The sequence below is a fragment of the Drosophila pseudoobscura genome, chromosome 4 (assembly GCF_009870125.1).
Source record: "Drosophila pseudoobscura strain MV-25-SWS-2005 chromosome 4, UCI_Dpse_MV25, whole genome shotgun sequence".
NCBI lineage: Eukaryota > Metazoa > Arthropoda > Insecta > Diptera > Drosophilidae > Drosophila > Drosophila pseudoobscura.
In genome coordinates, this window is record NC_046681.1 from 18,651,700 (window position 1) to 18,678,214 (window position 26,515).

At 44.5% G+C, this 26,515-nt stretch overlaps 1 protein-coding gene across 2 annotated transcripts; it reads left to right on the plus strand.

Moving 5' to 3' along the window:
- Positions 1 to 1,080: 1,080 nt before the first annotated feature.
- Wnt4 (Wnt oncogene analog 4) lies at positions 1,081 to 25,545 on the plus strand. Of its 2 annotated transcripts, none has more exons than XM_015180294.2 (4): positions 1,081 to 3,165; positions 23,839 to 24,337; positions 24,409 to 24,636; positions 24,693 to 25,545. In XM_015180294.2, exons 1-4 carry the CDS (start codon positions 2,537 to 2,539, stop codon positions 24,960 to 24,962), a joined length of 1,626 nt encoding a protein of 541 aa, XP_015035780.2. In that variant the 5' UTR covers positions 1,081 to 2,536; the 3' UTR covers positions 24,963 to 25,545. The 2 variants fall into 2 exon arrangements, with proteins under 2 accessions (XP_015035780.2, XP_002132533.2); XM_002132497.3 differs by having other exon boundaries at positions 1,086 to 3,165; positions 24,720 to 25,545.
- Positions 25,546 to 26,515: the final 970 nt, after the last annotated feature.

A 26,515-nucleotide genomic window follows, 5' to 3' on the forward strand; every position in this document is an offset into this window, starting at 1 on the left:
TAAGTGTAAGTAAAAGTAAATTAGATAAACGCCGAGAATGAACAATCATGCTTTATGTCGTACATTCGTTGTCTCAGTTCCGTTCCCTCTCTCTTTCTCTTTCGGGGGAGCGTTAAAATGAATCTTAATTGAACCGAAAAAGTCGACAACAACGACAAAGAGCGGCAGAGGATGGTGCGATCAAAAGGCACTTGCCGCCTTCGATCGCATGAGGAAATATGCCTGGTCAGAGCTCAATGAAATTGACAAATGTTTGGACAAATAGACAAACCAAATGATGATTCTCTGGCCCAACCCCCAACCCCCGGCCATCAGGAATTTGTGATGTTGTTTTTGTAATTATCCAGCGCAAATATTGGGTGCCGGACAGAGTGCAGAGAGTCTCTAAGGTGGTGTCTAAGGTGGTGTCTAAGGTGTATCTAAGGTATCTAGGGGTTTTGGGTCAAAAGTTGTGGCTGCAATTTTTGCCTCATTTAAGCGGCGAGGCGGTGTCCGCGAAGTGAGTGCCTTGCCCTTTCGGGAATGTGTTGACGTAGCGACCGCCGCGGCGCAGAGAAAGAGCAGAGAACGGAGGCAGAGCTAGAGAAGGTACAAAACAAACATCCAAACAGTTGAAGACAAGTGGAAAGGTGAGGTGTATGCCATACCCATGGATACCATGGATAAGCCTAAGGAGAAAAGTGTGTAAGAGATTTAAGAGACTGCCTGATGGATGGCCGCTGCCGCGGCGGCGAGTGAGCAAACAAGGAAAAACCTCGGCTACCCAAACAGGGTTTATCTGAAAATGTGTGCTAGCTAGCGCCCAGATAAAGTTCCGTTCCCAAAGAATGTACTCTGCATCTCCATAGTTCGAGATACTTTCGTGCCAATTAGTTGCGGGGCAATTACAGCCGAGCTGACAACTTGTCGTTATAATTAATGAAGTGTTGTCTATATATTGTGACGGCGATCAATTGGTGGCAGTTGCACATCTTGCTGCAAGGGCTGCAAGCTGGCTTCACTGGCCTCACTGGCTCCACTGGCTTCCACGGGCTGTGCACGCATGCGCCAACCACGACCACGACGCTGTGCCTATCAGAACGAACGGGCACAAAAAGCAGGCAACACCAGCACCGCACCATCGGCAACGGCAGCGAATACTTCGAGTGGCACTACGAGCCACTGACGACGTGCCCCGATGATTCAGTCGAGTTTCGAGCGAGCTGATGGACGCACGTGTGGCGCGGTGGTTGAACAAGAAACTGAAACAGAGACATCAACTGAAAGCGAAATCGAAACTCCAGAAAACGAGCCAGAAATCAGCGTGGAAAACGTGTGAAAAACTTAACCTGAACGAAGTGTTGCATTGCGTGAAAAACATTTCAGATCGGATCCGGAAAACACCAAGTGATTGAACGATTATCGTGGCAAGACCATTCCCTTGCGGTGCGTCCTTGTTTTAAGATCTGTCTGTGCGGTGCGTATGGCTAGTGGCCGGCCGGCCGGTCCACAAGTGTAAATGCCAGGCGGCGCCTTTTTATGTGCATCGGAAAACCTTTAAGCTACTTAGATGGATGGATCGGTGTGAGGAGGCGGTGGCGACGACTGCGACGGCGTCGGTGGCGGTAACTGCAACATCGACGCTTCTCTTCAAACGGGTTTTCGATACGCCCGATCATCGGCAGGGGCTGGGCAGGGGGCAAATCGAACGCCTGGGACTGGGATCGAACGCCTTCGTGTGGCGCGGCCTTTTGATGTTCCCTATTTGATCAGCGAATGAACCAAGAAAGAGCCACTGGCTAAACGTTTTCCAGGAAGCCAAAAAAAAAAACACACAGGCCACAAGGAAAATTCATCCACAAAACGCACATCCACATCCACAGCGGCTAAATAAATAAAAAATCTTTTGCCGATGAAACAACACCATAACCGTTTGAAGTGCCAATGTGAAAATAATTCGAATGAGAATCAGAATCGGAATCGGAATCAATCCAGCTGCAAAGAAAGCAAAAAAAGCAAAGAAAGGAGAGCTCCCAACATCAGAATCGGCAAAGGAAACAAAAATGTAGGAGCGCGATAGAACCAAGTGGAATTCAAACGAAAAGTATTAAGCAGTCCAAAATAAGTTTACGAACAAAAGCAGCATCAGAAATTGTAACCCAAATTCATCCAGTTATCAAATACACAATCTCAATTATAAAACGCATTTCGGCATAAGGCAATCGGAATATAAATATAGAATTTTCAACAATTTTTATACCACAAAAAATTATATAAAAAACCAGTTTTGTATTACCCAAACAACAGAATATTGAAAACTTTTTTAAAACTACAAATAATTAACTATAAAGTAATAAATATTTTATGAGGTAGTAATCTAGAGTTTAGTAATTTATTAAATACACACAAAAAGTACTTACGATAGCAACACAACATAAAATCAAGAATATATCAAACGACAAACACGCCAAAAAGTAGACTATAGAAAACGCATTTAGCAAATCAACAATCACCAACAACAAATACACCAATAACCAATAAACAACAACCAGTGAAAATGCCATCAACTGCGATAATCTTTGTGGTGCTGATCCTCTGTCGCCTGGGGCTCTGCCAGGTGCGGAGTGAGGATCAGCTGCTTATGGGAAATGGCAACCTGGATAGCAGCCCTAATCTGGGACAGCACAGCCAGCACCAGCACCAGCACCATCAGCACCAGAGCAGTGGCATAAACATGAACCACAACAGCACATTGCTGAACACCCTGATGGGGGGTACCCAGGGCGTGGGATCCGGCGGAGGGGCCCTGATCAATCAGTTGGGCGGACTGGCAGGCCTCGGCAGCAGTACATCGAGTGCTCCCTCTGTGGTGACAGGTGGAGGCGGCGGCGGCGGAGGTGTTTCTCCCTGGCACGCAGGAGGAGGAGGGATGTCAGGTGGAGGCGTAGGAGTACCAACTCATGGAGGCGGTGGCCACCCACATGGACATGCCCTGGCCGGACTGGCAAACCTTGGCATCATTGTGCCCGGAACCAAAGGATTACCCGCCAATCTGGGATACGGCGGAACAATGCTTAATGCAGGACTGCCAGGTGGAGTGGGCGGCGGCGTTGGAGGAATGCTGGGTGGCGCCGGGATGATGGGAGCTGCCTCCAGCAATGGCATGGACATGCAGAGCCTGTACAAGTGAGTCAGAACACAGCTATTCCGCATCAGCATCTTAATTGAACAGAAACCTTATCAATTGATGAAGATCTTTCACTCAGCCATCAAATTGTTTTGTCCTACGACCATGTGTGCAGAGCCAGTATTTTATGGGCGCTTTTTTTATGGCATACGAGTTTTCTCTCCCCAACTCGCATTTTTGAACTGTTCAATTTGTGGCTCGCCACCGATGGAGCCTCCGTAGGCTCCATGGTCGGACAGAAATCAACGCTTACAATTATTATCTTTGACTGCAATTATTAAAAAACATGTCTAGATGTTCCATGTTTAACCCGCGGACTGGCCTTTGGCTTGCTTGAATCTTGATTTGCTCGACTTCCATGAACTTTGATAACATAAAAATCAAGAGTTTATTCGTTAAAGTAATGTCAGATGTTGGTAATTAGGTGAATTGAAGGGCTCTGGTCTCGTAGAACAGCTGAACACTTGCAAATGGGAGATCTTCAGAGGGCGTATGGCAATTAAAATTTATATAAATTTATGCAAAAGTTCAGCTTGATTAGTTAGAACTTTGGATATTATAGGGAAAAAAGATGTAGTTGTAGAACTTGTGGGTGAATTCTTTTAGTATTAGAGCTGGAAGCGCATACACTACATATATTTGGCAGTTTGAGATGATAAGATACCGTTTCTTTCATTTCATTTTCATAAACCTTTGAGAGGCTTTCTCTAGATTTCTCTCACATCAAACCTACAAATGTATTCCCCTGAAATGCAATATGATCTATTCTATTCTTACAATATGAATACAATTTTCCCTTTAAATTGCCCACTTATTGAACTGTCATCGTTTTGAAAACTCTTTGGCTTACGGTTTTTTTTGTATCTGTTGAGATTCGATTTCATTTCCGGAGATCTCTGCTGTGCGGCTTTCGATTGCCAAGTCAAATAAATAAATCTCACTCGAAATATGCAACAGTAGGCAGCAGAGGCCACCCGACAGATAGACAGACGGACAGGCATTCGAATGGGCAGCACTCTTGAGGTCTCTGCTGTCTGCTGACAAATGCAACATACGTCCAAACACAGACAATGGTCCGTGGTAGACTGTTGGGGGTGGGGGGCTTAAACAATAAAGTAATATTATTTATATTTGTTTTGTTTTATTTTGCGGCTGTCAGCCAAAAAAAGGCCGCTAATGGGGAGGTGGGGTAGATGGCCCACGGATTGCCGCCTCACTGTGGTGGATGCAGCGGATTTGGTGGAGTTGCCTGTTGTCAAAATGCTGCTAGCCGCCTTTTTTATGATTATTAGCAGATGGGAACAGCGTCAGGAAGGGGTCTGGGAACTGCCTGTGGTGGCGGAGCGTAAATTTAACTTACACTTCACCATTAATTTGCGCACTGACATGGGGAGCAGAAAGCAGAAAGCGGAAAGCACAGGGAGTGCAGGCAATGGAGTAGCAGGACTACCGGTTATTATTTGTCATTACAAAACCACCCAACTCCATGAAAGGAGGGTTTGCTTTGGACTCGATACTGTAGATACCCTGGAAGCGGCATCAGTTCTATTACAAACATATTATTATATTTTCCCCGAATTAGAATACAATTTGTAGGGGCTTTTTTTACACATGTCTTGCACAATATATTTCTTCCGAGTTATACACTATTGGAAATTGGTGGATGTTGCAAACACCTAATCCAAGTCTTTTCAAAATGGGAAGAGAGCCCATATCCATAATATCCCTGCTGGAATATGGTCTAGTGCTTTGGCTGAAGCGTCCCCATTTGCAAAAACTTCAGGAATACTTGGTATAAAGTAGGGGTAGAAAGTGTTTCACTTATTTTGCCTTTCCTTCGTTTTTTTTTCTGATGTAATTTATTTATTTCTTTGCCCCACGCCACATGCATTGACCCAACGGGCTAGACAACAGAAATCGATAGACAGGGGGCAACCATTAAAGAGCTACCATCTACCGGTTCCATATACCATATACCATATACCATCCCATACATTCAGTCTAGTTCCGTTCCATACCATTCGATTGAGAGGGGGACGGGGACGGGGTCGGGGCGAGGGCCCAGCTGGGTTCAGTCAGTGTCCATTTGAGACCTGCTTGATTACAATTAATCGGCTTATTTGAGGAAGACATCGCTGTTTGCTTGCCATTTGCCTGCCTGCTTCGGATGCGTGTGTGGGTCTGCCCGATCCCCTTCCTTGGCCCGCGGCATGGCACCTGCAGTGGCAGTACAAAGTGCGATTTTATTGATTCGAAATGTCAGCACAAATCAAAAAAGTCAAATCAACACTCAAATGTTACACAAGATCAACAGAGGCTCTTGCGAAACTGTGAGAGATGTGAAGATGGCTGGCCATTGCTGTGGTTTGTTTTTGAATCGTATAATGGCAGAATCGTGAGATCAATTTGTACCATTAGGGGCGACTAATAATCCTAATGAATGTAACTGAAAGGTGGCACAATTAGATGGTTTTTATGGCATCTGAGATCCCTCCTGCACAGCCACAGTCTTTTGGTGCGATTAGAGAATATGTACGCCTATGGCAGCTCTATGCCAAGAGTGTTTTAATTGTATATTTTTGCAACTAACTTTTTCCACAGATTTCTGATTTGCTTTTTTGTCTCGCATTCGAGTACTCGCCAAGTATTGAATATTCCGCTCATCCGAAAGTGCTGATTGGCGTTATGCGTTCAAATTTAACAATGAGTCAGTCAGTTACTCCCAACTGCATGCAAAAAATAAAGCTTTAGGATTAAATAATTGCTTAAAGATATAATTAAAATTGTATCTAGTACTTGAAACCTGAATAATCTAAAGGATTACTCTAACTGCCGTCCAAAACTTATCCCTCCATCTTTATAGATAGAGCTAGCAACGGCTCAATCGCTTCCCCTGCATTTCATTAACCAATTAACCCTTAAGTCGAACCTTGAATCAATGACTCCTCTGCCAACCCTTTTTCCTCTAAGACCACTACTTAACCACTTCAACACCTGTCAAAAATGACATTAGTATGCCGACCCAAAAGCCCTTCAACAACATTAACAACTCAAATCTCCCCGAACAAATCACGGAGATTCGATCACTACAGGAGGACAACCAGGAGGCAGACCAAAAGCGACTATGTGACGCCTGTTTACACAATCAATATGCACAAAATGCTGATTAGGGGATGTAATGAAAATTTAATAATTGCCGTCAGGGGGCACTCGATGATGAAGTTACTCGAAGTTCCCTTTCCTCCCATTGGAAGGAGGAAGCGAAATGAAAGGAAATTCAGGGGAAGGCAGTCGTAATTAATCTCCGATGTCGGGGTTGGATTGGCGATTCAGAGAGTAATCTAAGAACCAGAAATCCCAAAATCAAGAGACGAACCCAAAAAGCAAATAGAAACAAAAACCGGGGGGGTCTGAGGCCCAGGCTCACGGGGTTGGTTTCAATTTCAGCATTTTGACAGACCAGACCCAAAAGCAAAAGGCAAATAATGTAATAATGTTTGACAGTCTCTGGTAGTCTCCGGTCTCCCGCTCGCACTCTCCTCTTAGCTGCCTGTCTTTCTGTCCCACTCTATGACGTCTGTTGTTTTGTTTAACAGACATTTATGACATTATACGGCGCAAAATTATGTTGTTACAGGGTAACGAAAGCCAACCCCGCCAGGAACAGACCGACAACCAGACCCCGAATTCCCCTTTGTGCTGCCGTGATTTCATTTGCCTTCCAAGCGGCAAATCTGTTCTGTTTAATTGTGCGTAAGACAGCCAACGTCTCCTCCGCCTGAAGTTGCGAGAAGGTTCGGGTTCCCCTTCTTTTTCCTGCTACTCCCAAAAGTTAAATATTTGTCAAAGAGTAATTAAAACTTACTTACCGTTTCCTTGGCTACTGCTACCGCTACCGCTGATTCCATTCGAGCCCTCGCTCCCGGCTTTCATATTCTGCTCATAACTACGAGTGTAAGTTCTGCTCCATTGTTGTTTGGATAAAAACTTTCTGCCTCTACGACATTGTCTATATCATCTCCATGTAGTGTCTGGAGATGGAGTTGAAGTTGAAGTTCCTTCTGCAGCCCTGGCGGAAGCATAAAAATGTTAATTTCCACAACAGAAAAGAAAAGCTTCTTTTGTTGGCCGCAAATTATGGTCGAGAGTCCTGGTCCTGGTCCTGGTCCAGGTCCAGTGGGCACCTTGGGGTACTTGCCTCTCTGCTCCTCCTTTTACCCTCTCAACATTGACGATAACGATTATGTGCAAAGTTTTGTTTTTTATTCTCTCCGCAAAATTAAAAATATCCAGGGAAAATCCCTTTCAACTGCAGTTGGCCTCCGCCATGTGGCACCAAACACCCGAAATTTATTTGTCTCAATTCCGACGACACGACGACAATGAAAACGTCGGCAAAATCAGAGGCTGGGAGGCTGAGAGGCTGGGAGGCTGGGAGTCTGGATCTGAGGAACAGCAGCTGGACGACTTCTGGACCTGGCGGCTGTCTGTCCCTTGTAAATTCGTACTTACATTTGCAAAATGAAATGAAATTGCAGGCATAAAGCGGTTCGCTTTCTTGTAATGTGCTGCCATTTCATGCAGATATATTTGTTCATTTTTCGGCGATGGTAAAGGAATTTTTGGTTCTTTTTGGGGGACTGGTGACGCACTTAGTAGGAGATAGCTGACTCATAACTATTGGAAGATGTACTTTGCTCTCCAATTGATCTGCTATAATGTTGAGCTACAAGAAGGTATATTGATATGTTTCGATCTTGTCTTTTGGACTCTAAACATTCCATCTAATACTACACTTCCTTGCCACAGCATTCTCTGTTCGTCGTGGTTCTTATTTTTTTTCGAATATATTTTCTCGTACATTTTTTCTAATAATTTCGCTGCCAACAATTTGCTGCCATTTGCCATTTGAACTTTTTAATTTTGTCGTTTTTGATGGCTGCGTTTTATGAGGCCGTTGTCTCTCAACTTGAATTTCTTCTACGTCTCCTCCAACTCCTGTTGGCATTTCCTTTCCGTTGCGGTGGTTTTTTGTCTCTTAATGATAAACTGGGGTTCAGTTTTCTTCGTTTTTCTTTATTTTGTGTACTTTTTTTTGTGAGTAAGTTTTCCCCCATTTTCGTAAATTCCTTTATTCCGAATGTCCTTTTGTTGAATGAATGGAATGGAAAGGAGAGGAGAGGAGACTCCGAAGAGCAGAGGAAAAGCTAAAGATGCGCCATAAAAGTTTAAACAAAAAGCAGCTGGAAGTTGGAAAACAGAGCACAAAAGCAGAGGATCAGAGGTGGTCATAAATTGGCCCATGATGAAACCCAATAAAAATGCCAGAACAGAACAGAACAGAACAGAAAAGGCTGATGACGATGATTAACCACTGATGGAACGAAACGGAGAACTGCAATGTATATGAGGATGAGGGTTGCAGCCCCGAAACAACAATGGAATTGGTAGAGCCGAGCCGAGCCGATAGAAAAGCGTAGAGCAGAGCGTTCCCATGACATAAAAATGCATTTTCATGTAATCGAGGAAAATCCGAAAAGTGAGTAAAAGGAAAACCAAACCCAAACCCAAATGAGTTAAACAAATCAGGCGGCTCCGAAGTTGAATGCCTCTAAGAAGCAATTCAAGCGTGAAGCCCAAAATCAAACAACAAAACAAATTTTTAAAGGTGTAAAAAGTAAGACAAACTCTGGCAGAGGATCCCAAGATGCAGATACGTAGAAACATACAGATGCAGATACAGATACAGATGAAGTACGAGATGGCTGCCAAGTGCAAGATGCTGCTGCCACTTCTTCAATCTTCAATCTCTGCATTGCTTTTATCGTAGTCGTAATTTCTTGGAGTTTTGCCGTGTTTTGGTCGTGTGTCTAAAAGCGTGATGGCTTTTTGAGTTCCCTTTGATCTTATATTCCTCTTCTACATATATCTGTATCTATAGCTCCCTCTTACTCTCTATCTCTTTCTATCTCTCTTTGGGTCGTCCAAAGTTTTGTCTGTTTGGCAGCGCATTGAGGAAGTTGCATCAAAGACAAACAACAAAATTTCTCCACACACACTCTTCGACCAACTCCCACACACACACACACACACAGACACACACACATTACTCTCCGTTAAGACCTTGAAGTTTTGTGGACCTTGAGGCACGCACCACACACCACACACATCAAAGCGAGAGGGAGATCAAAGAGGGGCAGGCTAAGCGTTTGCCACACGCAGTTTGCGACTCCAAATTGCAGTCAAAGTCCCCCATTCATGCCTTCCCGTTCCTTTCCCCTCAGACAAACACTCGTACATCCTGCTTAAACGGTTTAACCCAGAAAATCTTGACGCTTTTATCTAACCCTTTTTGGGATATGGTAACTTTTTGATAGTGTTTGACGCCATGGAAATGGTAGTCTTTTTCCATATTTATTTCCTTTAACAAACGATTTAAAAATTTCATATTTATCTGTAAAGGCAATGAATTTGTTTCTGACTAATATCGAATAAGTAATCGAGCTATGTTTATCTTAGCAGGTGTGGTACTTTGTATGATAATTTTAGATATTTGTAAGGGTATACATCCAGGAGTATGTACCTTTAGAGACAATATTATCTACGGTTGTCTTGTCATTGTTCGATTGTCACCGAAATATGTTGCTGGCAACCTTTCTCCCGCGGCGAAATGTTGCCAGCACGGCCATGGCGGCATCCCATGCACTTTTCCGAACGTTCTGAGGGGGAGCCTGGCCTAAGCTTTGATGTTGCGCCTGTTGCGGTTTCTGTTGACATAATTGGAGTTTTGGATGGTTGCTTCGGATACTTGGATGGCTGGATTGTTGGATTGCTTGCTGCCTCGGCCTAGGATCCGTTGGCTCTGTTGGCTTTAGCTTTGGGGCTGGTGGCTGGTGGCTCGTTGTCACGGCTCGGCACTCACTTTGCGGTACTTTAAGAGGCCTAGCACATAATTTGCGCAAATTAGCGACAAGAGTCATGGCATGCCGTCAAACATCGTTGTCGGGGTCTTTAAACCTACATAATTGATGCTTAGGCCATGGCCTAATGGGTTTAAGTCAGTTCTCTTCACTTGGCTTTTATTTGCTTTCATCTCTCTCTCTCTTTCTCTCTCTATCTCTTTCTCTCGTGGTGTTGGGGCCAGGCGGATGGTGGTGCTGCTTCAAAGGTGTGACCAAGATGCTGGCAATAATGCCGCACTTGTTGTCAAGTCCTCTCGTACTCCTCCTCAAGCGTAACACTCGACTGAATGCAGTGGGGCGTAGGTGTTAATGTGCATTTCTTTTATACTCTACCACAGGGATTGGGGGTGGGGTGCTAAGATCGATATAAATTGGCAATTTGACCCTGAAAAGACAGGCCGACAGAAGATGCGACAACATCGGCGGCGACACCAAAGTATCTCAACCATCTGCCCATGAATCCCATTCCCCAATCTCAGCCCAATCAGACTGGGAAAACAGTTATGGAAATGAGGGGCTGAAGATGTGTAAGAGCAGAAGTGCAAAGAAGCCGCCGCCGACACGACATCATCATCAACATCATTCGACTCTACTCCAAAAAAACATGTTTGGTATTTTAATTCAATTTGTGGTCGCGTCGAGTCAAGGGGTAAAACGAAGTGGATATGCTCGAGGTTTCTGTGGTTAAAGGATGGGGACTCTGGGCTAGAAAGGGTAGCTAGAAGAAGCTAAAGGTTAAATTTGGGAGCAAAGGAAGTACATACATATAAGAAATTAATGAGCATACAGAGTATATCAAATGGAAACAGAGAGAGTAACCCTACGGTGGAGATGGAGATGATACTGAAAATACTAAATAAATACTCATCTAAACTAAACTATTCGCAGACAACTTCCGCAACTGGCATTTCTGCATATGAATTTTCTATATTTATAATAATACATCTATCAATCTTCTTATCATTTTGTAAATATATATACTCCCTTGATTAACCCGAAACTTGCACCCTCTGCACCCACTCACCGCACAAGAAGTATTCTCATTAGATGGTATCACTTTCCCTATCCACAAATCACTAAACCGCCACCCACTTGACATCTCAAGACTTTTGAGATCATTTCTAAGAACATAAATATCCACTTGACAAAGCGCTGTGTGATCTTCCCAAACTCCCCGCCAAAGCGATGGGCTGCCAGCCACATACAGATCTTCTACCCCACATACTTGTACCCCTACCCTGCTCCACTCTCTGAATTTCACTTTGCACAAGCGAAATTCAAGAGCAAAACTATCTGGCATCCGAGCAGAAGAGATGATGGACCTTGGAGGCAAATGCGAGAAAATGCCACAGACCGAGTAGAGTTTTTCTTCTTTCTCTTTTTTCCCCCTTTTTCCCCATTCGCTGATTGACAAATGCAGCGCACTGTCGGGTGTCGGGGGGGGAAAGAGCGATCGGATGGATCGGAGCGTTGATGGATGGACAGGAACACGGACGGGTCGTTTACCGTAAATGTCTGCGCCTCCACCCTTCCCTGTGTCTGTGTCTGTCTCTGTCTTTTTCTTCTCTGGGAAAGCGAATCATGCCCCAAATTAAATGAAATTAACACGCGTTTAATGTCAAGCAAGGGGAAAACGAAAACTCACCTGCCACCCGCATGGCGTACCATTCCCCACCCTCCCCCCACGATCCAGCCAATTGTTTGCTTAATGACGTTCATGTGTCTCTTTTTGTCTAGCTGGGTGTGTACGTGTATCAGTGTGCCCCATTGTATCTGTGTGTGTGTGCGTGTGTCTGTGGGTCTTCTGTCATTTGTCGGCGAGTGCAGCGCACGCTCAGCTGTCATAAAACGATTTGATTAAAGCGATTTCGCCGCCGCCTTCGGGGCTCAGAGGAGTCTCGACTCCCAACCGAAGACCAGGGAGATACCGAGATACAGGGAACAGCTGGAATGGGATCACTGGGAACCGAGTTTGCATGCCCTCTCCTCCCGCTCTGGTCGCCTGCGGATTCCCTATGTTTTCCAATTAAAATGCAGTCGGAGCCAGCGTGCAGCGTTGTCCTGTGCCGAGTCCGCCTCGGGCAATGCGCTAACATTTATTTTCGGAAATCGAAAAAAATACGAAAGGGGTACAAACGGAACCGGAGAAGGAGGTGGAGGTGGAGCGGGATGTGGGAGCCCCACTAGGCAGCCAGACGTAGAGCAGGAGCCAGGGTTCAGAGGAGAGGCCCTGAAAGTGAGAGTGAGAGCTGTGGGAGAATCGGAATGTGGGAGACCAACGAATTGGGAATGCACTTGCAGAATAGGAAGCAAAGAATTCCAGCTATACCAACGATAAGACTTTAACAAATCATTTTTCTATAACATACATTTGATAGATCTTACAGAAGGAATATGGAATCAAAATCGTATATGTAGCACTTACCAAAAGCTTGCTTTCCCAAACATAACTTTCTCAGCTGCTCTGGAAAACATTCCAACATTCTATCTGATGTAATGTTAGTTCTAGTCCATTCAAGACTATTATCTGTCAGATTCATAGATACATTAGTTATCCTTAGGCAACATGTAAGTCCCATTCGAAGAGGCTCCTACTTGGGAAAGAGTATTCCTACCGAGAGCGAACGAAAAAGAAACCAAAAAGTAAAAGTGGCAAAACGGCGGCGGCACAAATTCTTTGTAATTAGTATTAAAATGTTTTCCGCTACATTTTCACTTGATTCTCTGCTGCCAGGCCCGGACCCAGTCCCAGTCCCAGTCCGAGGCAGTGGCAGTGGCAGGGCACAGTCAGTAGTCGGCAGTCGGCAGTCAGGCCTCAGTACTCATTCAGATGCAGATGCAGTCAAGCAGCCAGCCAGTTAGTCAGTTAGTCAGTCAGTCAATTTGTCTATTTGCCCTGAGGGCGCTTTACCCCGTCCAATGTATTCCTGTCTCTGGCATGGTATGGGTCTGGGTCTGGTCTGGGGCCCTGCTGCTTCTGCTGCTTCTGTTGCCTCTGCTACTACCACTGCATCGCGCATGATTGAAGGCAACATGTGTTTCGGAAATTATGCAAAATTGCCTTCTGACTGTGTTTCTGGCCAGCAGCAAAAAGCAGCGGCAGATGCCAATGAATTGGACTGCATTGAAGGCTGCTGCTCTTCCCCATCCCCGTCTCCATCCTTCTGCGGCTCTTCCCATCCCATCCCATCCCATCGTATCCATTCATCGGTTTGTCAAACTCTGCCGCACTGTTGCATATTTCGCTTCTCATTATCATTTGCTTAGTGGCCTGGCCGAGGCGCAGTTCATTTCAAAAACGATTAATAATGCTTAAGCGCATCTTGGCGTTGACAGGCCGATGGCGGAAAATATAGCCAGAAAAGCAGGCAAATTGTGTGGTCACGCAGCAACAGTTTGTCCCCCCATCCCCCCACCCGCCAAAAGCGCCCAAAGAACATTTGAAATTTCAGTGGAAATTTCTGGCTATGTTTGGCCATTTGTTTGGCTTACATTTTTCCGAGTGCTGAGTGGATGGAACAAGCGGAAGTTGTCAACAGATTGGGTATGAAATTAGTTTTGATATTTGTTTAGCTTTGTCTTTAGATAAGCTCTCGCTGCAGTTCCCAAAGTGCGACATCTGAAAGCGAGACCGTCCCATTGACCCCAGGAGAAGTTCCGCTTAAGCTAATGAAAGTTTATAAACTTTCCTTGTCGGAATTTCATGTTTTCACAATGAAGAATGAAAGGCCAAGCTAATAGCAGAAAACAAGCTGTGCAGATCGAGAAAATCTTTTAAATAGACGAAAAGATGAAGGATGATCGGGACTGTATTTTTTCTTCTCTCATTTGCCAACACGTTATATACGAGTGAAGCACTATTTTAAAATGCATTTGATTTGTTTCTGAATTTGTGAGTTCGCCTTGATTTGTAGCTGAAGTTTTTATTCCCTTTGTTTATGCCATTAGTTTTCTTTGCTTTCTGTGGAATCAATATTCATTAACTGGAATGTTTCATATCCATGAAGTTCTGAAGGCTCACTCGATTAATTGACCAATAATTTGATTTGTAAACTTTACAAGCCAAACAATGCCAACCGCAAGATACATTCAACGAACGATCCGTGCATCTGTTGCTTGGCCTGGGTCTGCAGCCGTTTCTGGACCAACATGAACTTGTTTTATCACCTCCACAGCCAGCAGCAACAAAATGTATCGCAACGAGTATTACGAGCATTGTATCTACGGCAAGTGAACTCTACTGATTGAATGCTTTTCTGGCAGCATTTGATTTGTTTAGAAAATAAAGCACAGACCCTATATAGTATGTATGTATCTGTATCTATGCCTAGCTGCTGCTGACTTGCTGCTGCTAGCTGGTTGTGGTATATTTTTGTGTATATGGCGCCAACTTGGCCTCGTTTCTGTGGGGCGGGACTTTTGCTTAATTAGCACTCAATGAACAACTTGAAGAGCTGAAAAAGAAGAGAGTACGGATCTGATTTAGAACGGTATAGTCGACCAGGAGATACCCGCTACTCGCTACTTGGAAACTGTCTGGGGAAATCCTCCTTGAAGGATTCCTAATTAGTCGGATATACTACAAATTTTTGTAGATGGAAATAATATGCCATTTCGATAATTCGAATACAACCTTTATCCGACAATTACTGGGTATTCAAACAGTCGAGGAATGCTGCCATCAATCTCTCTCTCTCTCTCACAAACACACTCCACCTCCAAGGCCATTTATGAGGTGGCTGCTGGCCATCGCGAGGGTTGCTTGTAAAAATCTTATGAGCTTTACGTGACCGTCCATTAATACATCATTGCGGAAACGTTAGCTATGGTCCTTTGGCTTTTCCGCCCCATGTACGAGTATGAGGAAAATGAGTTGATGATGGTGTGTGGAAAGTGAAGTTCTCATGACTGCCCTGCCGCCTGTTCAGGGTGTGATATCAGGATCGTTTTTTCGTGTCATAAAAACGCATTTTATGCGAAACGCATTTGAGTGGATCCCACGATAGCCGGAGTCTGAGGCACTCACTCTAGCTGTGGGTTTCGGGTTTTGGGACAGGGGCTGTGGGCTGTGGGCTGTGGCCCGCCTCTTATCGGTTTATTCTCGTACGGTTCTCTTTTATGGGAAAGTAAATAAAATGTAAGCCTTAGAGCTCGCTCCCTCGCAAACTTTTAATGTTGATTGCGTTTCGCGTTGATGTTTAATTTTTATGCCAGTCTTTTATTCAAAGCTCTTCCCCAGTCCCAGTGCCAGTCCCACATCTGAGCCAAAACGGAAAATTAATCATTAATAGCCAAGCTTAAGCTTTATTTCCCTGCCCCGTTGCCTTGGAGAATAAAAACTTGAAAAGAAAATTGCCAAGAAAATGAATTTAAATCTATTTGCAGCTAAAATTTGATGGGAAAACTCCGTAGAGAGTACAATTCCAGCCATTAAAATTAATTGCTAAACAAAAAAAATAGAGAGAGAGACAGCGACAGAGAGGAAGGTTAAGATACTGCTATGACAATGTGGAATCCGAAGTTCATTTGAGTCTTAATTTAGAATTCGAATTGGAAGTTAATTCAAGGAATAGAATGGGATGGGATTAGTCAAAAACTCTTTCGAATATGTTCACATTCCACCGAAATACTTCATAAATTTCTCCCCTCCCCCCAAAAGACGGGAAAAGCATGGCACCAATGGGCGTGGCAAAGACAACAGATCGCTGAAAAACACAGATGCTGGCGGAGGGAAAATTAAAAGAAATGCAGACAAATTGCTGGAATGCCGTTGAAGCATAAGCGGGAATATGCCAGAAACAGAAGCAACAGCCAGCCACAACATCTTCTAATATTAGCTGAAAAATAGTTTGGCAATGTATTCCATAGGAAGAGGAAGCCACAGGGCAGCCACAGCATGCAATGGATGTTGCACGAACAACAACAAGCGGAAGCAGCCACAAAACTGAAAATCAGAGGCAGTGGAAGATTGAGTGGCAGAATATGGAGCTGGAGGATGGATGGTTAATGAAGCCCATTCCAGACGATGGCAGGCAAGCTTGAAGATGATAAATGTCAAATGGTTGCAAGGCTAAAGGTACGAGTACGAGTACGAATCGTAGAAAAAGGGGCTTGGCAGTAGCTATTCGAGGGAAGTAACAAGTACCACTATAAGATATACATTGATCGGAAACTATTTAAGAAGTATCCTGAAGAGAAAGATTTCTATATTTGGTGGCTGCACCTTTTATAGTTTCCGAGATACAAGTATTTCAGAGTTATCCACTCGGCAATTGATGATGGTGATCATAGGGACATAGAACACTGGTTTCTTTCGCTTTTCCCAATATTGTCTGAACCCAAGTACGAATACAATACACATATCCCCTTCGACTCCTCGAGTACCGAGCATAACAAGAATAGTATTTCCCACAGTGATTCCTGTACCCCAGAACACACCCATGTTGCTGTGGCATGTGGCATTGTAGGCGTAAATTGGCGTGTCAAAGAACCAGATGACTGTTAGCCTATGCAGCAGCCAAGCCCAACCCTGAATATTATCAGCAATCTTTAAACTCCATTGGAGACACCACTCTCAATCTCCATCTCAATCTCAGTCTACAGTTGCTGTTGCAATATAAATCAAAATAAATCGTTTAGAAGGCAAAAGAGGAAGAGGCAGCTGCTGCTGCTTATGATAGCTGCCGAATGTTGCAATATTGTTACGGCTGGACAAATTGCGACTGCCAATTACAATTCAATTTTTATGCCACACAATGAAGCTGTCAAATGCATAGGAGGCCCCATAAAAACTGCGGAAAGAACAGAGCACAAGGAAATCGTTGCTGATGACATAAACAGCGGGTGGCAGTGGCAGTGGCAGCTACGATTTCCAATGCAGCAGCAACAATTTCCCAGCTGCAACAGAATCGAAGGCACCAAGGTGGGGCTGGGGGCGGAGTCATGGCTAAGGTAATGGCGTTAACTGCAGTCGGCCACCGCTTGGGCCAGCAATTGCAGTAACAGCAGTCGTGCGTCGGCTGTAAGGTGGCAACATCATGTGGCAGCAGGAGGAACGGCGCAGCAGCAAGATGCCTTCGACGGCGTGGCAAGGTGTGAAGTGTGGCCAGCTTCCGTCTAAATTTATATATACTTGTTGTAGCTGTGGGTTGGTGCGTGAGTGTGGCCCGGCACGGCACGGCACGGCCCGGCCCTATGTGAGGGTTGCAAGCGAAATGTGTCGTAAAGATTTTTATTGCATTTTTATGGCGCACACGCAGCATTAGGAGTAGCAGCAGCAACATCCTCCACTGGCAGCAACATGGCATTTTTGGTTGGCTTCAGCTGCTTAATGATAAACTTTAACGTTGCTTTTGCATTTTCCGATTCCCTTGTTTGCCACAGAAATCATTTTTGAGTAAATAAACGGACAGAGGCTGCAACCACAGCAGCAACAGCATCAGCAGCGGAATAAGTAGCAATAGCAACCTTCATAGGAACAGCAGCAGACGAAGTAGCATTTTACAGCATCATCATCATCGTCATCATCGTCGTCCACAGCAATGTGAGCTGAGTAAGCCGTAAAAATGCTTTCGATATGAAAATATCCAGAGCTACACGGAGAAAAATGGGCACTTACTTGATGATTTATTGGATAAATTGTGCACATTTCATTCAGTGATCACTGATCAGTGATCAACTTTTTGTGACTTTGTTTTTCCAAGTGTACATCAATAGTTTCGCTTGAGACGGCGCAGCCCAAAGAGCATTAGAAAATTAAGCAAGTGGCATAGCGACCCTCGCTGCCGCTTGGGTGGTCATAAATTGATTGCTTCTCTGCCGCTGCCTCTGCCACTGCCACTGCCACTGCCGGTTGCTACTGCGCAGTTGGTGCCGCCCCCATCTCCATCTCCATTCCATTTCCATCCGATGATGTTGTTGCTTTTAATCATTTGCCACAACTTTTATTAAAAATCCAAAAAGTAGCGACGTCATTTTATTGTCTACTTACTGCCCAAATCCAAAATCCCATGCACAAATTTTATGAGCCAACCCATAAAAATGGCTTTTACCGTTCTTCGTTCGTTTTTGTTTTCGGTTTTATACCCTTGCTGAAGAGAGGGTGTTATAATTTAGGTGGGCAAAAGGAAGTACGACCTCATAAATTATAAAGCGAACATTCCTGATCGGGAGGAGAAGATCTTGTCGATCTTGTCTGTATTTTTGTCTAAATAGTAGTATAATAGTATCTAAATAGCACCTGTCCGCTTTCGATAAACAAGATATTGTAACATAAAAGTATGTTCATTCTTAATGATTGGACTGATCTGAAAAGAAGTAGACTTTTAGAATTCCACAAAAATTTATTCGAAAGTGATGATTGAAAACAAAACGCTGACAATCTACTCTGATCTTCGATGACCCTACTAGATAATCTCAGATTAGACTGCGATGATTGGAGAATGGGTATGTACCCATAAATAAAATGAATCTAATACGAAATCTGAACAAATTAGGATTGTTATGTATACCTATTATTATTATAATTGGATAGCATCTATACCTACAATGATATGCTGTTCCTTCCGTTGAGAACGAGATTTTTGAAAGCCTTGCCCGATCTACAAGCGTGTACAAAATTCGGTTTGCCGAATTCTTAATTTTTAATTTTGTTTGTTTGGGTTTTTTTTTTGTTTTCTGCCAAACTCTCATGGGGCACATTTGTTGTTGTTGCGGGCCGGCCAGCAACGGGGGCGACAATGTTTACGGTTACAACTGTTGTTGCTTCCGCTTCTGCCGCTGCTGCTGTTGGATGATGCCAAAATTGATGGCCATAATCTTCAGGGCGGCTAACAGAAGGGAAGGAGTATCAGGAGGACGACAAAGGATGCGCTTTTTATGATGAAGCGCTGTTGCAGCAGTGAGGAAACAACCACCGACTGTTGCTGCCACCACCACACCACCCACTCGGATGTCCCCCTGCCGCTTGCATGGAACATTATTCATGAGGGGCGGTGGTGGCGGAGCGGAAGCATATTTTATGTTTTAACGCTGTCGAAATTGGGCAGCAACAACAGCATCCCATACATCAGCATTTAGCTCCTCCTCCTCCCCCCCCCATCTCATCCTGTAAGCAATTTATGGGCGGTGGAGGGGTGAGTGTGACTGGGGGGCGGACGTATGTCTTGTGGTTTTAACGCTTGCAATTTTGTTGTTGAGTTTGTCGCCTGTCCGCGATTGTTGCTGTTTTTACCGCCCTTGGAGGCCGCGGTTCTTGCCGCTTTGGGATGTTTTAACCACTGTCCCTGTCGCTTTTTTCGTCCGGCTCTGCCGGCTTTTACCGCTTCTATCGCCGCTTATGCTGTTCCTTCCCATATACCTTCCGCTGCGCTGCTGATTTCTTGTATAGCTCTTACCGCCTTTGCAGCGCTGATGCTGTTATAACCGCTTGCAATTTAGCGACTTAAGCGCGTATTTACAGCGCATTTTGAAGTGTGTTTCGTGTCCCATAAAACAAATGAATAAATAAGCTGACAGGTGCAGGAAGAGCCACAGAGAAACACACAGAGATGCAGACAGACATTCGGACAGACACTGCAAATGAGAAAAGGTGGACAAATGGGGGGAAAGGAGACGGAGAGGAGACGACACTGTTAAGCTCTCTTAAGCCAAACAAATGGGAGCAGATGAATTAATTATTGAAGATGAGTGGAACCGGCAAAAGAGTTATGAAAGCAGCCGCAGGGAGAGATATAAATGCACAAACGAACATTTTCGTGATAATCACATTAAAAAATCATGCAAAGTTGTACAAAAGTTTTACAGTCTTTCCCCAAAAGTTGAAAATGGACTTCATGAACAGGTTTGAATCTGAATAAGTGCCAACGAGCGAGTGCACTTTCGGATGAGCGGAATACTCAAGAAGAAGACGAAGAAACGAAGAAAAAGCCGAGTTAACTTTCCTTCAGAAGAACCAGAATCGAATCAAAAACAAAACATCATATTCTGGGAGACAACTAATATTAATTCCTAGAGTATTCCTAGAAAATTCATGAAGCAAATCAACTCAAATGATCTCCCCTATTAACGATTATTTGTGCATATGTACATATCGTATATCGTATCTTGAGAGGCTGCTGCTTTCATGACAGCAAATTGCCCAAAGAGCAAGACGCCTCATTGCCCCGATTATTTCCACACAAGCGAGAAGAGAAGTGCCTTCTATTCTAGTGCTGTTGCTGCTACCGCCTCTGCCTCATTTGGCTGCCATCAATTAAAGCAAATCGAGCAAGTCGCGTTTTGCTTAAGTTCATCAATTTTCTCTCCCTCTAAAGAGCCACAGATTTTCACTCCACGAAACTTGGGATCTTCAGATCTAGGCAGCCAAATATCCAACGTTTTTCCCATTGCCCCTAGAGAGCCGTCGAGTCCGATTGGGTTTCAATATTCGCAAGGGGCACTTGGCACTTCTCCACGTACTCTCCACCACACTGTTGCAGCGATCGCCTATCGCTTGACCAAGTGCATTCGTTTGGGGTCTTGGGGCTTTTCGTAAATTATGTGACAGCTACGCCAAAAGCAAACAAAAGGAAACCAAACCCAACCAAAATAAACCAACCAACCAACACACAAACAAACAATTAGTTTTGCCACCAGAGAAGAATCCAGAATGGGAACAGACATGGAGATGATGATGGCGATGACGATGATGAGAGTTGAGAGTTGAGAACTGGTAGCCCAGAGAAATATCTAGAATGGGAAAACGTAAATGAAGAGTTTCCATTTGGAAGCTCAAGGGAAGTACCTTTATAAATAAATAATAAATAGTGAAAGTTCAATTTCAATTAAAGATCTAATGCATGATGGGAATGGATACCGTTCAATTTTCCTCGCTGCAGTGAACTCTGGGGGAAACAAAGGCCAAATACAAATAAGTGGCATCTGCATTTAGTGTGTTTTGGCAATAAAATGCAAATGGTAAAAAGGCAAGGCACATAAAAAGGCCAAGTCGAAGGGCCATTTTCAGCTTTCGATACGGTTATGCTGCTCTCTTCTCAAAAACGATTTTATGTACCGCCCCTGGAATGATTTCAATTTTCCATCTTTTCCTTTTTTTATTTTCGAACTGCTGTGGCACATTTACTATGCTGTTTGGGGCATGCAGCAGCTAAAAACTGTAAAGTCCATAAAATGCTTTTCCCGCACATCACAAAGGGATTTATGCATGTGTGTGTGTGTCTGTACAGTATGGCTCATAGGTGTGTGTGCACGTGTGTGCGTGTGTGAATATTTTACGTTTCTGAAAATTTGATGAATCTCCACAAATGCACAGAGACAGAGAACTAGAGACAGGAGGACAGGAGAGGGAGCAGCACTCAAAGCAACTTCATCGCACAAGGAAAATATCCATCAACACTCTTGTTTTATGGCGCTCTCTCTCTCTCTCTCTCTCTTATGGTTGCTGTCTCTTTCGTTTAATATAGTGCTGTCTCATTCGCTCATGTTTGCTGGCACACATCCGTCTATCTGTCTGTCTTTCTGTCTGTCTATCAATTTGTTGTTTGGCCTAACAGCAACTCTTCACATTTTGTTTTGCTTTGTGGCCATTTTAATAGCTTTCCTTTACTTTGTATCTCCAAGATACAAATCTATCTATAGAATGTGTGCAGTATATTTAGCTGGCGGCCAAGATTTGTGAAATTAAAGTGCACACACTCAAAAGACCGAACCTCTTCCCCCTGTCTGGCTAATTGTTTCAGTCGTTTACCCTGCCCTGCTAATTGTCTCTTCCCTTTTGCATTGCCATTGCCCTGTAAACGTTTTGTCAAGCGGATTAGCTCGGAGTTATACCCCCGGCCGGACCGCCCACCTCTTCACTTAAAGAGCTTTGGGGCTATTACGCAGGTCTCTGGGCATGTAATACCCAATGTTTTCAGTGGCTAAGGCGACATACATTATCCACCTTGAAATGGGTAAAGTAAACACCCAAAGGTGGGGGAAGGCATCTGGGGGCTATAGACTAATGCGCTTTGCATTGCAATTGCTTTGCCGTTCGAACTTCGTATGTGATAACAATACAAAGCTTACATGACGACTTACATGAGATTAAAGTTGCAATTGAAGAACTACAGCGATAGGTATTCGATGGAGGAGATACGTGCATACATGCATAGATCATTGGAACGACACATGTCAAGTGCAGTGGCTAAGATTATCTAAAAGAAGGTCATTTGTGTATCTTTAGAAATATTTAAGGAATTCCAAGCTATCAATAGCTGCCCAAAGATATTCCCAGGGCCACCCATATTCTCGTATAGTCGTAAATCGTAATCCCCTGACTAGTTCCCCGTCCGTCAACCGACAAATGATAATTTAATCAAATCCGAAACTACGTCAAATAACGAAATAAAACAGCGGGAGCTAAATAGATAAAAATTGGCCAGCCACCGTTTCGATCGGAGGTGAGGTGGATTGGATCCAAACAAAAATGTTAAGTGTTGCCGCAAAAGCAAACAATTTGTAAACATTTCAAACATTCAATTAATTAATTAATGGCGAAAATGTGGCAGCGCAGAGACGTTTCAGTGGCGAAAGTTTAAATCAAATTCGGAGGGAAACAGAGGCGAGGCGATCCAGAGGGACGGATGCGGAGGTACTACCGAGCGGTAGAAGTAGGGGAGATCCAAGATACGAGACTGAGAGCCAGATCTGTTGTGGGGGGCCTCGAGGCGAAGACGGAGACGGAAATAGCCGGGAGAGAGAGAGATATGCTGAGCTCGTTACTCATACGCCAATTTACGATGCACTTAAACTTTATGAGAATTTAAGATTTCCTGCAAATCAGCAGAGGAGTGGAGCAGCAGAGGAGCAGTGTGATAACCGAGGCGCTGGACAGGAAATGTGAGGTGCGGTGCAGCCGCGTGTCGGCATTTCAACACAAAAAGAAAACCTCATAATAAGCTCTGATATAAAATAGAAATAAATGGAATTTCCACTGAAATGAAACCAATTCAAATGAAAAGAAAATTTTCGGCTATTCCCAGAAGACTGCTGATAAGAATGGGTCTACATGGTCTACAATGGTGGTGGATTAGTTGTAACTAAAAATTCAGATAAAAGAGCTTTGGGTGCTTTCTATCTATGGCTGAACATTTTTTGGAGGCACTCGACTTTCTCCTCATGGGTACCGTGAAGGATCCGATCAGCACCAGTCCGCAGAGCAGGTCCTTGAGGGAGAAGCACGCCCTCTCACAGAACGTCCTGCTGGAAGTCATTGCAACCAACTTCAGTCTGCAAGGGGGGGGCTGCAAGGCCATTTAAAATTGAGAGATTACTATTAAAAAGAGGTATGGACAACAGGCTACGCGACGCAGAAAATGCAATGCATTCAAGACAAATCCATCCTAATATGCCTTTGAATATAAAAACGGCTTTTTTTTCTTCAAGTTATATTGCTCCCACACGTGAGTTGAGGTTTGTACGAACCTCGTCATTTGCTTTGGCTGTTTTTGCCTGTTGTCCATCCCCTTTTGCCCAGCCCATTCAAAAATACGACTCAAAGATGGCGCTGTCCACGTTACACCAATAGATGTCGCAATGGTGCAGTTCATGTAAAATATACGTCATGTAAATTGTATTTTTGATGGGCTGTTCTCATTTAGTGATGAACATTTGTAATACTGTTCCCATCTATATTATTAATTCCTAACCATACAATGCCCTCTCTTTCAGCGAACACTTCATTTCGGAGCACACGGTAATGGCTGTCTTCACCTCCCAGGGACAGGTGGGGGGACCGTGTCGGTATATGCCTGCCACGAGGCGGCAGAACCACCAGTGCCGAAAGGAGACAGGCCTGCCGGGGACCCTCAGCGAGGCGCGTCGCCTGGCCACCAGCCACTGCGAGGATCAGTTCCGCTATGATCGCTGGAACTGCTCCATTGAGACGCGTGGCAAGCGAAACATCTTTAAGAAGCTGTACAAGGAGACGGCCTTTGTGCATGCCCTGACAGCGGCTGCCATGACGCACTCCATAGCCAGGGCCTGTGCCGAGGGAAGGATGACCAAGTGCAGCTGTGGACCGCGAAAGCAGAACCGCGTGGACCAGGACTTTCAGTGGGGCGGCTGCAACGACAATTTGAAGCATGGCAAACGGGTGACGCGTAGCTTTCTCGATTTGCGCGGAGGCGATGGAGACGAAGTCAGTGAGATATTGCGACATGACTCTGAGGTGAGGATCTATAATCTATATACCTTCTGATTTGAATGAATTTAAAGGCAAATTTCTGTGTCAACTTAAAGGTCGGCATCGAAGCCGTCTCCTCGCTGATGAAGGACAAATGCAAATGCCATGGCGTCTCCGGCTCCTGTTCAATGAAGACCTGCTGGAAGAAGATGGCCGATTTCAATGCCACGGCCACGCTGCTGCGACAGAAGTACAACCAGGCCATACGCAAAGCCCCCAATCAGCGGACCAAGCGCCAGATGCCCTCGAGTCGCATGAAAAAGCCCAAACAGCGACGCAAGAAAGTGAGTTCCCCTTTACCTACATATATAGTAAAGATCTGCATCTATAACTTATGCAGCCTGCCACTTATTTGTATGCCAAACAGCCACAGCAATCACAATATACCACACTGTACTATCTGGAGACCTCGCCCACCTACTGCTCGGTCACCAAGGATCGCCAGTGCCTGCATCCCGAGAACTGTTCGAATCTGTGCTGCGGCAGGGGCTACACCACGCAGGTCTTCAAGCAGGTGGAGAAGTGTCGATGCCGGTTCAACAACGGACGGTGCTGCCAGCTAATTTGCGACTATTGTCAGCGATACGAGGATAAATACTTTTGTAAATAGGCTCGCTATATATGTCTCTCCTCCTCTCCTCCTATCCTCCTATCCTCTCCCCCTCTTTTTCTATCCAACCAACCCATATCTCTCTATATCTCCATCTCTCTCTCTTTCCCCCTCCTTTTGTGCTTTTTGAAAATGTAATTTGTAAAGTTTATTTCCATCATTGCTTGTAATTTTATTTCCATTCCTAACTAAGAAAACAAGAAAATATTAATGAAATGATAAGCAAATGAACGAAAATGATATGTAAAACGCGTGTAAAACGCACCAAAAAGTAGGCTCATCCAAACTCTCACACTCACACACATACACACATGCCCATGCAAATACATACTCACATACATGCATACATCTATCTCTATATATATATATAAAACCCACTATATAGTAAAAAAAAACAAAGTAAAAGTTAGCTACCGTCGCAAAAAAAAAATCTCAAAAAAATGGCAAAAAATTCATTTTAGCAAAAAAGAAAATACAAAAAAAATACTACACACAACCATACACTGACACACAAAGAACAAAGAAAAACGAAGCATTTATCTACCCATTCGTAGATAAATAATAAATAAATGATCTAATTCAATTTTGCTCAACATTTACTTTTGTTGTGGGCCCCACCACCTCCACTCACAAATCGATTCGCTAATCGTTTGGCTCCACATCCAGCGATGTGGGTGACAGCGTGTCCGTGGACTCGGTGCAAGATCAGATGCAGATGCTGTAGGGCATCGAGGGCCACTGCCGCATGTCGGAATTCTTATTCAAGGATCAAGGATATTTTTCGATCATATTTGTGAACTATTTAATTGGTGCTTTCTGTGCTCACTTACCTTTTAAGAGACTTACCGAGAATTTAACCTTTACTTTTCCGTGTTGTACGGCGCATCCAGCGGCGCGTCCTGTCGGCGGACGCCCTCAGGTGGCCTTACCTGTTTAGGTGTTGCCGGATCGATACTGCATCCACGATTGCGTGGATCGCGCCAGCAGCTGGTAGATTTCTTATATACCCATATTTTTTCAACGTACGATATACGATGCGATCCCCTCCTCTTACCTCGCCAGGTAAAGTTCTTAAGTTATTATTTATTCATTTACTTATTTATTCATTTTATTTTAACAGGTTGCACACTCCGGTGGCCGCGGACCCCTATATGCCCAACGTTTCATATTAACGCGTGTGCGCTCGAGGCGCACTCCACTCCAGGCGCCTGACCAGCTGACATCGCAAACTCCCCGCCGGCTCCGTCATGACATCGTGGTCCCCTGCGCCTCTCGGACATGATTCTTGACGGGCAAAGCTGTTTTCTCCGCCTTTCCAGTCCGGTCCAGTCCTTTCCGGTAATTCCGCCGTAGCTCCTCGTCCTTTCGGGAGGTCCAAATGGTGTGCTCCTGGCTGGACAGAGGCAGCCAATAGCTGTTCTTCTATGGGACATAGCTAAATGCCGCTGCTGTGTCACTGAGTCGACAATGTGGCGTCCCGTCTGCTGCAGCAGGGACCAGGCCGAGTCCTATCCCAGCCAGACAGAATCGTATCCCAGCAGGACGGAAGCGCA